Below are 14,099 nucleotides of genomic sequence, written 5' to 3' on the forward strand. Positions count from 1 at the left end.
CTTGTTCTTTTTCAGTTTGATCTGGGAAGTTTAATTAAGCAAGAAGGGAAAGACAGAGAGACACACTGCTTCTTTAATAATTACAGTCAAATCACCTGCAAGTTGAAAGCTCAGTCTGACTTATGTTACCATTGTTTCAGCTCTTTACGAAGGGGTTTAAAACTATTTACATGTTTTTGCATAATAATCATAAAAGACAGCGTGATCTGAAGTGCACCAGACAAGACTTCAAAATTCAATAGATATATTAAAAGCTTTCCTTCATAGCTACAGCTTCTGACTATTTATGATATGGATGAGGGAATTAAACTTTCCTTGGATTCGTAAGTAGCTACCATCGTAGAACATTAACCATTCCTCTGCTTAATAAATTATGCAAGAATCTTAAGTACAGGAAATTGGGGGGGGAAAGAAGTGATTTGGCACATGAAGCTGGAAGTCAAACAACCACTGCCTGCAGGTGCAGAGCATGCTGCTCCCCTTGCTGCTAAAATCACGACAAAACCTCCTCTAGATCATGGCATCACGCTAGGAACAAATGGAGGCACTGAACTGGGACTAATTTACATTTACAGACACGTCTATGAGCTCCATGCCTGTGGCAGAGGGGAAACAGCTCCTTCGATGACTCCCAAACCCTCAGTTAATTTTTTTTTTTTTCCCCTTAGACTTTTTCACATGGATGCAGAGAAGGGGGGGTGTATGGAGCACGCTGCCCCAAACTTTCTAGAAATCTGTGAGCCTGCGCCTCCCCGCTGAGCCATACCTGGGCTAATCACCGTTCCCTTAGGACAAATGTATTTATGAAAACATGAAACCTTGCTCGTGACTGCCGTCACCTCCATCCAAGCGCTGGTGCCACTTAGATGCCCTGGCACCGCTCGGCGCTTGCTGCCTTCTCCCGGCGATGGAGGAGGTGACACCCGTGACACCTCCAGTGCCATGAAATGCTGCAGCCTGGGTGGGCAATACCTGCTCTGGCAGGTTGTGGGGGTTCGCGTTTGGTGCCGGTTATGAACTGGGATGCGCTGTTGAACCACGCCAAGGCAGCATTAGAGGGCACTGCAGAGCTAGAAATGCTGCCCCACACAATCCTTGCCAAAAGGGGGGTCAAGGGGGGGACCAGCATCATCTGCTATTTCAGGGCTCTTTCAGAAATCGTACAGTGCAAGTTTTAATCTGGTGTCTTGTAGAAAGCCCAAGAACAGTTTTCCTTGCTGATCTTAGCACGAGGGGAATATCTGAGGGGGTAGTGGAGCTCGGCCCATGACCTCGTCCTCCCTCTCTCTCCCCCTTTCCACTCATCCCTTTAAAAACACACCTGATCCAGCGTTTTATTCATGCTTGATGTTACATCAACAGATGCATTAACAGGCAACTTTTTTCAGTTTGTATGTACTGAGGTAATGTTTTGTGTGATTCCAATAAGCAGAATACTACTCTTTAATTTTCTGTAATTAAAGGAGCTCAGCACTCAAGGAAGGCCTGCTTGTAAAGGCTGGCTGAAATCCAGAATAGGTACAGCTGAGCAGAAGAAAGCACAAGCACGTTTAGTAAGTGCAGTTCTGAGATTCGCTTGTTTCTGTAACAGATGAAAAAAATAAAAATCCCCGACAAGCTATTTAAAAGATTGAGGAAATCCTCCTTCCCGTCTGTCTGTTGCCGGTTCATTCATTCCCTCTTTAGTTGTCACATTTCAATGGGGAGTTGCAAATAAACTTCAGACTACTTATTTACTTCTGCAGCTTGATGAATTTCTGAAAACCTACATGCCATAAAAGTAACGTAACATCGAGAGGTGGAATTTAACTTCAGGGGACATCTGTGACAATACACTGCAAAAGGCTGCAAAATACACATATTATTTGGGCACTCTCTGCTTCTTTTCCATATACATATACACGTATACATGATATTTACTAAAACCATCCAGACTCAGTAATGAGTAAGAAAAATCCTAGCAACGACCTCAAGTTTTGGCCCAAAATATGTAACAAAAAAAAGGTGGGATGTTCAATCACATTTTATCCTTCCATTCCATGTCCCTAAGAATGTGTGTATCAGATTCTGCATGCTTTAAGTGATAAATTTAACCAGCCAGAGCGTAAAAAAGCAGATCCTCAACTGATGTAAACTGTCGTAGAGTGACTGAAGGTCACAGTGTAACGACGATTTACGTAAGCTAAGGATTTGCCCATTTATCTGTACATCATCATCAGTGGAGCTGAGGTGGAAGAATATAAACCCATTGCTCCATGGGAGCGTTATTTACTACTAAACATATCTCTCTCTCACAGATCACTACATTTTCATTAGTAAAGGAAAGTCACTACAAATACTCACATCGCAATTACAACACATGTAATGGCTTCGTTTCCTTGGAGGAGCTTTATGTGCTATAATATATGAAATGAGACAGTGGGTGACTTAGTGGATCTTTGATGCTTGTTTAGTTCCTCATGATTTAAAACTCCCTCTGATCAGGACACAGATTTGCCATCAGAGCACACATTACCATATGGCACATACACATCTTCTGTTAATAATCATTAAGGGCAGGAAACCAATATTTTTGCATAATTCAGAATGCGCTCAAGACTTCAGAAAGTCTTTTCACCTCAAGTGTAGGGATAGATTTGTCAAAAAAACAGTTGAATATTATTGAACATGACATATGTAGGGTGGATATCATTAAGTATTCATGGCAGGGTATTAGACATAGTCCTTGTAGGCTATTACAAGATGTAACAAACGTATAAATTAATCTTTTTGGTATCTGTTGATGCTGTCTGATCTAGAATTCATTTCCCAAATGAGTTTTATGGTACTTTGTGTAAACATTACAAAGTAGGTGATATCAAGTGTATTAATCTTTTGGTTTAGCTAGATATCTGTGTCTCTATATCTTCTCATATCTCATTAGTCTGCAGTTATTATATTTTGATGCCTTGACTCATTTTAAACTCAGTCTAATAGACTTCTTCTGCTTGGCACAAATTGTGAGCATGAAATTAAGTTGGCACCATCCGCTCGATAGAGATGAAGGACCTGCAAAGTGCTATCTCTTCACATTTCATGGCAGTGGAGAATGAATAATCAGGATCTTACCAATAATTCATTCAAAGTGAAACATGACTTGGACAAGTAAGCCCTGCAAACCTGGGCAGGCGGTGATAAGCTCAGAACAAATTGATACAATTTTTCATTTTTTTTTTCTGACTCTTGCTAATTCATGAAAACTGTTGTATGAGGCTTTTCAATCCCAGCCTGAATGGTCGATAGCATGCTTTAGAGACACTGATATCAGTGAAGCAAAAAGGGCAAGCTCTCTGCCAGTGCTGCTGAGGACACTGGCTCATTCATTGAAATCCCTCCTTAATGGCTGAAAATGGAGTGTCCCCTCCTTCCCTCAGAGGCAGCAGCAAAATTTCCTATTCCCATGAAGGTTTAACGAAAGACAAATTCAAATGCAAGCTCTCGCCAAACAAACAAATCCCCCAAAGGAAATGATATGGGGATCGTGTGTCACCCCTTCTCTGCAGTCATTTTGCTTGGCTTTTGCACAGCTCACGTTAAATGAAGTCACTTACAATTGATTAAAAAGAGGCTTGAGTGTGAACGCTACTTCCAAGACTCTGAGGCACAGGTTTGAGTCTGCATTTCCCTAATTTCCCTCCAGCCGTGAGTCCTCAGGCCCAGCCTGCGTCCAGTTTCAATTACCAAGACGTTATTTTTACATATGAATCCCTGGATTTTCTCTAGAGAAGACACAGTGATAACGTGCTCTCTCATATGCCATGCTTCTTTCCTGGAATAGGTACTCTGTTTATGTCATTTGAGCTTTTCATTCATTACACGTCTTTTTAAAAGTAATTTCATACCTTTGTGCAAATGAATGAGTGGCAGTTAAAATATAAGGAGCAGAGCTGCGGCAAACACCCTGCTTCCCACTCACGGTAATATTGCTTACATCTTCATAACTAATAATTTCTGGGCAGATCATTTCAGGGCTTGACATAGACAGGCAGCGGGGAAGAGAGAAGAGGAATATCTCTCCGTGTTAATTTGAAATTGAGTCTGATACAAGTGCAGTCCTTTGCTCTCTCAAACACGTTGGTGCTGAAATACCAGCCAAAAAAATGGGTGCCCCGGTTTTGCCTGCTCCTTCTCACTGGTCACTAAGGGAGAGGGGTCGGGTATTAATTAGTCTGTTAATAACAGGCACTGAAAAATATCTGGAACAACCTTCCCCACGCGAAGGCAAGTTGCTTCTCAGTTTGCTGAGATTTTTAATCATTATTTTGCATGCCTACTCTGTTGCTAGGAGTGAGTCATTACATGTTCCTACAGTCACTGGAGGATCCAAAATGAAAAGGGACCTCCCTAGAGAAATCCAGTCAGATCCAATTAGCTTTATTATTGATGGTAGAAAGTTAGGTGGTGTCAGAGTGCCTTCCCCCAGCTGATTGAATTTAAAAATACAGTTACTGCCTCATTATGTGGTTTACTTTTGTCAACTACTGTATGTAGCATTTTGCTTTTATCTCTCAATAATAGTTTCAAGTAGCACAATCTCTTCTGGCTGACATGGAATTAATTGCAAAGCTCCCACGGAGGCATTAGAAAATTCTATGTATCATTAATATCCAGATGACACAGATCCAAACCTTTCAGCGTCCGGAAGAAAATAGGATCGGAGAGGGGCCCCACTCCCTTGGCGTTGCGAGCTTGGATTCTGAAGTAGTAGACGGTGTCCAGGTTGAGGTCCATGATCTGGTGGGTGAGCCGGTCGCCGCTGATGGACTCCATAATCCAGTCATCAATTGGAGCGTTCTTGTCCAAAGTATAGAAGAGGATGTAAGCTGAATAAACACAGTCTCTCAGTTAGTACTGCAATCAAATTTTAACGTGCTTTCGTTATGAAATATATATCAAAAGATATAGAAAGATATAAGAAATCTTTCTTAAAAAAACGGAGGGTTCTTTTTAAAAGCAGTGATGGCAGGTCTCCGATCAAAATAGCTTTGAGGAACGTTTTGACAACACACATCTGTCTATTTTTAGAACACAACCACAATTACAGTAGTCACTGTAAGAAATACAGATTTAACGAATATGAAAATAGGTAGCACACATTAAAACGCTGCTACAAGCACACTTCTCAAATTCAGGTGCACCGTTCAGCCTGATAGCTGCCATAAACCATATGATGTAAGTCTTTAGTGTTTCAGTGCTGAAATTAAACTAAACGGCATTAATGATACACATCAATTACTGGGTGCTTATGGGAAGCCACGCAATATTTCTTGGCAACTATAGGGGAAAGTATTTTGGAGAAGAGAATGAAGAATTAAAAATTTTGGTAACTCAGAATTTTGGTAACTTAGAGTACTACAGTAACTACTTACCACTGAATAAAACTTACAGGTTTTAGAACTTAGAGATAGAAGTACCAGCATTAGGGAACAATAATAGTTTGTAGGAAGAACCTTGCCAGCAAATGAAATTTGGGGAAGAAGAAATAAAAAGCACATGAGAAAGGTTGAGAGGTCTGGCACACCCGCAGAGCCAACCCAGCCTCAGCTGGGGACCTGCAACACCAGCCTCTGCCTAAATTTGAAAGTATTTTCTTTTTTTTTTTTCTTTCTTTTTCTTTCCTGAAAGGCTCGCTGGCAAATTAGTTATAGGCAAAAAACCCACTCTAACTCCTGTGCTGTGCCGCAAGACTGAGCCAGTGGAGCTGGGAAAGCCCGAGCAGGTCTTCTGGATTTCACCTTTGTGCCTGCATCCGAAGTTACTACAAAGCTGGTGTAAGCCTTACTATTGCTATTTCCCTATTCTTTTCTGAAACAAAGATGCTTTTCAAAACTCATTCCACATGAATGGTTACACCGGCCATGGACATGTGGTGTTAGGATGGAAGCGATAAGTTTTTCTGGTTTTTTTTTTTTTGCTTGTTTTATATTATGGGATGTTATTTAGAGGCTTGTAGTTTGGGTTTACTAAAGCAGTTTCTCTGACCACGACATTTGAATTAATACAGATAAAGTTATAAAAATATATATATGTTTCTCAAATTAACACAAATACACTCACTCAAGCATTTGTAGAGATGAAGATTTGGTTGTTGGGGACATTTCTACTCTCTACAAGGAGCTGTTTCCTCTGCTTGATACATCTAAGAAACATTTGACCACATATGCAGTAAAAAAATCCCCATGAGAGTCATTCTTCAACCAAGTGCTACAAGAAAGAAGTTTGTGCACGGATGTTGGGGGACCCAGTCTGCTCTCAGGCCTGAATGCAGCCATCGATGGAAAAACTCTATAGAAGTTGCTACTGCAAAATCATTTCACGCCTTGGAAGTCAGGAAAGCTTTTATTTTATTTTGGTTTTTAGTCATAGCGAATTAGGACCATTAGCACTCATTTCAGAGTGTTGTCCATCAGAATGATCGTTTCTTCTCTCTAATGGCTAAATTAGGTTAGTGTAAACAAAGCCATTTCATCAAAACATCGTCCTTTTGGACATGGTCACGGATTATAAAGTGCTAATGATAACGTAAAGTGAAATTATACACAGTTATGCAAGCCTAACCTAGGAATCGTTATTGCTGGGCGACGTCCACACACAAATATATCCTTATTTTATTGGTAACGTAAAGCGGGATATTTTCCTGGTGTAACTCACAACAGCTCATCTGACGCCCGTGAAGCCCTGTTGAGTTACAACTGTTAAAATCTGATCCAGTGCTCTTCACTGCTAACGGCTCACACGGGGCGTCATTCTGAAGCGTTCTTCCTCTTAAATTTATATTTCTCAGTGCTTCAGCAGCGTGTTGTTGGGATTACTAGCAGTAACGGTGACGTAGGCATGCTTTCTCCCACACGAAAATATGTTGCGGAACTGGTCTAACCCAACTGTTTGTAGTAATGTGAACATAATGTGCATGTTTTTGAAGATGAGCAATATTTCTCCTAATAATTATATGCCTCTGGGACGTCTATGAGCAGACTAATGATCATTTAAATGCAAAATCTCAGATAGAACTCTACTATATTTTTCAAACTAAATTAACATTAAAGGTTTGTAATGGATTTCTTAATTAGGCACTAAGGTTATATGCAATATTTCGGAAAATAAAATCTGTCATTGTGAAGCATCTATTAAGTTCAGTTCTTGTCAGTCAACATTAGGGTTTTTTCCCTGATCATCATTGCCTTAAATTGTTATTGTAAAGTTAAATATCTACCAAAAAATTCTCCCATTATGTGCTGTACTGAGCAACCTATCATTACGTATATTATGTATTGCATTATTACCAAAGTACTTCTTATTAGTCATTTCTAATTATCATTGAGCAGCACGTACCACAAAACTTTTGCTTAGAGTGATATATTTTTAAACTTATATTACTGCTCTTAGCATTTAAAAACAAAAGAGTAACATCCCCCTCCTAGATCTTGCAGTATTCCTAACATTGCCTTGAATCCTAAACCAAGCTGGCTGATAAAAGTAAGAGAAAATAAAATAATGTCAAATCAAATAGCATCCTTGAAAAAAAACCAGAGATAGGGAGCCGCAAATGATCAGAACAGTAAATAAAAAGGAGAATACAGGATAATGTAAATGTTTACCAGTAATTTTTCCATTGGCTTCCAATGGTGGCTGCCAGCTGACAATGACGGCCCGGGGCTTCCCTTCCCGTGTAATGACTGTCAAATCCTTGGGAGCAGAGGTTGGAGCTGAAAACAGTGAAAATAATTGAGAACAGAAGTTATCCACCTTCTTTTGAATTCCTTACACACCGTAGCGGGCAAGAACGACTCAGTAGGCATTTACTGCTTTCTTAAATCCTTTCAAATGCGAGTGTCCTTAGATGCATTTCAAACATGTAACGTATGATTTGTCTAGGAGTGATATTTTAATAGTGGCAATTGTACAAAACACTGTGTGTGGATTTGTGGATAGCTCTTATCCTCCTACTGTTAATGTTGGTCCTTACAGCTAAACAACCACGGAGGTATCCAAGAACACCTAATACACTCTGGGAGCCCTTTACACTTAATAAGGGTAATAATATTGTGGCTTCTCTATTCGGAACATCTGAAGGTATGTACCAGTACAAAACAAATACAACTGTGTATATTCATTAAATATACGCTCAGCTTGGGACATTTTAGACATGATAGAGAATTCCTAGCTTTTCTATTTCCATTGCATTAAAGACAGAAGGTTGGATTTCTGAGCCTGCAGTGTCTGCTTTGCACCCTGCTTAACTAATGCTGGCCAGGAGGTCTTGCGCAGTGTCTCAGATATTTTGAAATCATATCGTAACACTGTGGAGGAGAAAGGAAAAATGGGCAATTATTAAAAAACAGTTACAAGAGAGGAGTAATATACTGGCACTGAGCTCATTGTTCGTTCACTTGGTGTTGATGACTTAGAGCATATAGATAGCATAACAGCATGGAGAACACAGTGTACGAGCATCCCATCATCTGTGTCCTACCCAGATGGACACTGAAGAACTTTCTTGAATGTTCAAAGAACTGCTCCCAAGTCACTTTTTGAGGTAAAGCTTTAAAAATCTGTTGGATCATGCTGAGGTAAACCAGCCTGATCTAAAGCACAGACACAAATCTTCAGGGTGATGAACACTCAATGATCTTAAACAACAAGAAGGAAGGGAAGAGCCGGCTGCCGTGCAGGCTCTGGTCACAAGGAATTGATCCTTTTGAAATAACATCGAGCAGATGGTCTCATGGTATTTGCATCAGCTGAACTTTTCAAAAGTGGGATCCCGAAAGCAACCAAGAAATCCGTATGCAGAAAACAAAAGTTCCTGTTACCGTTGTTACATCACTAAGCGGGTGACTACTCGCCAGCTGATGCTCTCTGTGGCAGATTTGTGGTGGATTATTTCTTTGCTATATGTGCTGGAACAACATGATCAGTCTGGCATGTCCAGAGCCAGCACCAATGGGTCTCACAGTGGTTTACTTCAGTCTTGCCACATTAGCTGCTCCTCATTGGAAGCATCTTTCTTAGCCTGAAGTAGACAGGCCACAACACAAACTCACAGATCTTTGAGAAGTCTCTTGATCCTCAGCAATGCCCAGCATGAATTGAGCTCCTACGCTGCTAGGGAAGTTTACATTATTGTTATTGTCGATATTAATGCTATTGGTATTACTATTATTATTATTATTTCTCGAGAGGCTTGTGTTGCATTTTAAAGCTACTCAGCTCATAGCCAGCTTGGGACGCTGGCTGGTGAGTTTAAAAGCAGCAGACTAGAAGAAACATCTTGGATTGCCTTGCTATTTCAGTGAACTGCAAGAGATAACCCTTTTCATAAACGAATCACACTTGATTTTAAAACTCTTTACTACTTTTGCTAAGCCTATTCTGCAACATTCTCCAACTTCACATAAATTATTGTATTGCTACCAAAGTGCATCCATTTCTCTGTATGCAAACAGCATCTTTATCTTAAATACTGTTTTCCATTCTCTGATATTAACCCTTTTGACATGTTTTCATGAACTAACCCTTTCCCTTCCTAGACTTTCTGTCTTTTGTGAGGTTAAAATAGTAAAGCTTGTAAGCCTCCTCCTGTAACATAGGCTTTCCACACTGGTGATGACCACGTGAGTCCCACTGAGCAGCTGAAGTTGAGCTCTGCTTTCAGCAGATTGTGAACATGAGATACCACGAGAAAAATCAAAGCTTTGCATGTTTCCCTTAGCACTCATTAACACCCCTCATAGCAGTAAGACTTGTGTAGGCAGATCTGGGGATGGAACTTGTCTTTGAGAGTTGCTTTTGAATTATGGGTGTAACAACTCTCCCTAGCCATGGTAGTAATCTCCAGTGAATTCTGTATCCATGCTGATATGTATGTTCTTTAATACCATTATGGGAAATTCAACATGCGGAGTGGATACAAAACAGGCAATAAAGATCAGCAGTGCAGGATGCCCTTAATTAAAAGAGCTGCTCCATCAAGCTCAGATAATTGCATTGCAATCACATGGGAAAATCTAAGGACACGTATATTCCCTCTTATTTTCCCTTTGTTAATTAACTGGCGTGTACTGTGGTTTTCATTTTAAAAAAAGCCCAACAAATCAATATTTACCAGCAGACTTCATTTGGTATCTGCTGGTAGAAACTGATTTGTAATGGCACCTCGAGTGTTTTCAAGGCCACCAGTCACCCCCAGGAAAATACAGCACGTACGATACTACGTTGGTGCCCCAATGTACACATTGCTATCTACAACAGATAAAGAAGAAAAACATTTTAAGCAAAACCATGGACATTCTTACCTCTGGACTAGGGACTATAGCAAGATATATAGGCCATCATAAAAAACGGGGAAAAGCTAGTAGTTCTTCAGTATAGAGCCTGATGCAGTTCAGTGGAGTTATTTAAAAGCAAATCTACTCAGCGATTTCAAAAGGAGGGCTCAATAGCTTATTTTGAAAGAGGTGCAAATTTAAGGGAAGACCCTACCCTTGTTTAAAGACAGCCTAGGGATCAGGATACGTGCTGCCACTAATGCTCATGTGATAACTAGAAGTAAAGCCCAAGCATGCTATTTCCCTACTGTGGTTAATTGAAGGCACACAAAAAAGAAACAATTATGTTTTGGAGAGGATGTTCTTATCTGCAGAGATCACTACGCTTCCATCCCTGTTCAAATATTTTTATCCCACTAAACTGGGGTTACATACAATATGCATCTGGTGTCCGTTATCAAAAGTGCGTTTAGTTCCCTTCAGAACGTGAAGCATCTCCCAGGTCATAGCTTCCTGCTTGGAAAATACCACTCAAACGCTTGAGAAGAGCTGCTAAATTAAGCCTTCAAAGTGTATTTGTTTATTATAAGCATATTGTTAATCTTAACAACAGCTGCTTGCTGGAAACGAAATACAGATGTATAAAAACACTGAGCACAGGAAAGATGCCTTACCAAACTGTCAGCAGGGCATTTATACAAGTCTATATTTTGCACAGGTTAGATAATTGTGTCTTTACAATAAATAATGCGCAAGCTGAAAAGACTGCTCGCTTTTTTTTCCCCCTCCCCCTGTTTCTGTCTCTGTCTCTAAATTTGCACACACGGTTTCAGTCGCTGTAACTCTGACTGTAGGTCTTGGCTGGACTGATGCTTGGTCACCAGCACAGCGCACAGCAGACAGCTAAAATGTGTCCACATAGTGTTATGAACAGACCTGTGAGTCAAGACCTTGAGTCAAAAAGGATATGCATTAGGTAGAAGCAGTCACTGAGTCCTTTTTAATGGGTGGATGACATGGGAAGTCATGAACTTGAGACAAAATCACACAGAACTTTAAGGTAAAATTTTTAAAGTAGCAAAATCAGTATCTAATAATAAAAGAATAACTGTTCTCACCTGATCGTGGGTTTCTTTGAAAAGTGAAAACTACTTTAAATCATTAGCATTAAAAGTCACAGAAACTCATTATATGATGGGGCAAAGTATTACCCACACGTACTACCATCTCCTAACTTCTTGCAATGACAGCAGAGCTCAGTAGAATGACTTCTCTGCTTTGCTACCCATGAGAAAAAGTGAAGAAATACAGTTAATTTTGTACGTACACTGTCAGTTTACGCAGTTAGGACGAACTTGAACATGGCTTTTGATGACAAATAAAAAACCAAAGAAAGCCCTTCCAGCAGCTCTTGCCGTACCTGCTTCATAGGTGGTGGCATGCGCGGTCATGCTCCAGGTGCTGGACCGCCGACCTTTGGTGACCATGACGGAGAACTCATACATGGTGTTTGGCTTCAGACCTATCACGGTGTGACTCAGAGCGGTCGTATCTGCCGACTGCAAAGAGATGGAGCCGAGAACTTCTTTAAAGACACTCTTTTTGCTGGCAGCCAAGCAAAACACAGTTGCAATGGATTCCTTTTTCAAGCAAAATAGCTCTATTGCTGCTGTGTACCGTAACAGCAGTATTTTTAGTACCATAAATATACTAAACTTGCTGTCTATAATTTAGGCAGTTAAATAAATTACTGTGATACTTTCTCTTTCTCTTTTCCCAGACAAAGCAATTTACCATGCACTTTTTCAAATGTAAATTGGAAACTAACCCTATGTCCTTCATCTATGCGCATATGAGGAAAAAAACCAGGAACATTTCCATAACTTAAATACTTGTTTCCAGCCTCTTTGATGAGTTGCCTCTAAAAAAAATGTTTTTAATATCTACTGATTTTTAGTGGAGGCTCAGAAAGCATTTTCACCCCTAGAATGGTCCTAAGGCTTCCCAGTTCCTGGGGTTAACACATATTTATGATAGATATCGAAATATGACCCAGGACCCCTGCATAAAGATGCATTTTTGTATTCGTAAGACACACTTTTGCTTGGTTAAATAGAATATGTTTATATATTAGATTATATTTGAAACATATTATTGATCTGCCTCACTGTGATATGTTATGAACAACTAAACACATTGATGTTGATGTGAATATTACATTGTTCATTTATTTTTAACTGATTTAGCTTTTTACCTCAGCCTGCAGTAAGGAACAATTTGAGGCAAACTGCGCTAGTATCAAAGGAGACAAGCGAGAAGAAAATTATGGGACAAATTGGTGACAACTGAATAAAATCAATTCCCACGGTTTTCAAGCTACAGAGCCTGGCGTGCAATCCTCCAGCGTCAACAACTTACAGGCCAGTGAGTTAAAGGTGCTGTGCACTTTTACATGTTTATATACCTATGGACCTAAAGTTTACTGAGTAAGGACTTTGTATAGATGACTTTGCATCAGATCACTACCTTGATGTTCACAGTCGGGAAGCGGTTCACAGGAAGGCGTCTTGCTGGCATGTATCAGCAATGCCATTCTGATGCTAATCATCAGATGTTCAAAAAATAAATCGAACTTTAATAAAAATGGTACCTCAAGCTGCCAGCACACCACAGAATAAAGCAGTGATATTCAAGGGGGAGCGGGAGAAATTTTCTTTGCAGAGACATTAATGAAAGGGCTATATATGCCTACACGGTACGCTGTTTTATCACAAGTGCTCTGACGGATGTTTTGCATGCTACTTAATAGGAAGACTTAATGTAATACCAGATCTTATCTTCTTCATACTCAATTAAAATTCCTAGTTCTTGGAAATTAGCAGTTTTGCAACTTATCTGTACTAGGGGTTTACTCCAGCAGAGAATTTCCCTCTATAAAAAGTCTTACTGAAGCAAAGACAGCCCTTGGAACCTACGTGTTCATAAACTACTCAACTAAACTATTCAGCCACTTGCCAAAGATACCAAAATCTACCTGCTAGAGTTTATACAAACTATTCTTTGACTACAGGCTGGATTTAAAAATGGGGAACAGTAATTTTCTCCCCCAGAAAATATTTTGGAAGAAATGAAATTATTTATGGCATAAAATACTCCTCAGTGTGACTGAGGGTAACTAAATTTGGTAACCATCACTTTGGAAACGCTCAGATATTACACATGATCGGGAAAAATGCACATGGAAAAAACAATAGGGTTTGAACCTATTCCTGGAGAAAATAGTCTTTAGTGGAACACAAAGACATTGGGTTCTTTTTTGTAAAAAGAAAGTTATTTGTCTCCAGCTGAGTGTTTTTCTTTGCTTGTTTCGCTCAGTACTAAATATTAGCATTTCAGTAGTCGCAAACATCCTTGAAGTTAGTATCACATTGAGATGAAGGGACTGTAACTGTAGCGAGTACCTTTAGTGATGCCACGCCATGCCCGTTTGGGACGGTTTGCACAAAGTAAAGTTGGCAGGGCAAAGTTAAATTTATAAACTTCCAACTTCAGTGGCAAAGGCTAAACCCTTCATTGTATTAGACTTGATATACATTTTTGAAGCAATGGGAGACTTTAATGGGAAAATCTCAAAAGAATTGGAAATTCAATGCCAATGCACAGGCAAGTGCTATGGGGACCTATTTGTGAGCCTGATCCAACCCCCTCTGAAGAAAACAGAAGTTTTCCCCGCTGTTTTCCAAGAATAACATAACAGGTTTTACCCTGTTTTCTTGAAAAAACGTGGTTATT

The 14,099-nt window shown here is 39.9% G+C and overlaps 1 protein-coding gene across 1 annotated transcript in view; it reads right to left on the minus strand.

The window, feature by feature from the left end:
- Positions 1 to 14,099, minus strand: part of DCC (DCC netrin 1 receptor) — a 362,206-nt gene that overhangs the window by 50,421 nt on the left and 297,686 nt on the right. The window contains exons 17-19 of the mRNA XM_059833384.1: positions 11,728 to 11,866; positions 7,638 to 7,745; positions 4,668 to 4,862 (exon numbers count right to left, since the gene is read on the minus strand). Coding sequence (XP_059689367.1) covers positions 4,668 to 4,862; positions 7,638 to 7,745; positions 11,728 to 11,866 — 442 coding nt within the window. The remainder of the gene's footprint in view (positions 1 to 4,667; positions 4,863 to 7,637; positions 7,746 to 11,727; positions 11,867 to 14,099) is intronic.

Source organism: Gavia stellata, chromosome Z (assembly GCF_030936135.1).
Source record: "Gavia stellata isolate bGavSte3 chromosome Z, bGavSte3.hap2, whole genome shotgun sequence".
NCBI lineage: Eukaryota > Metazoa > Chordata > Aves > Gaviiformes > Gaviidae > Gavia > Gavia stellata.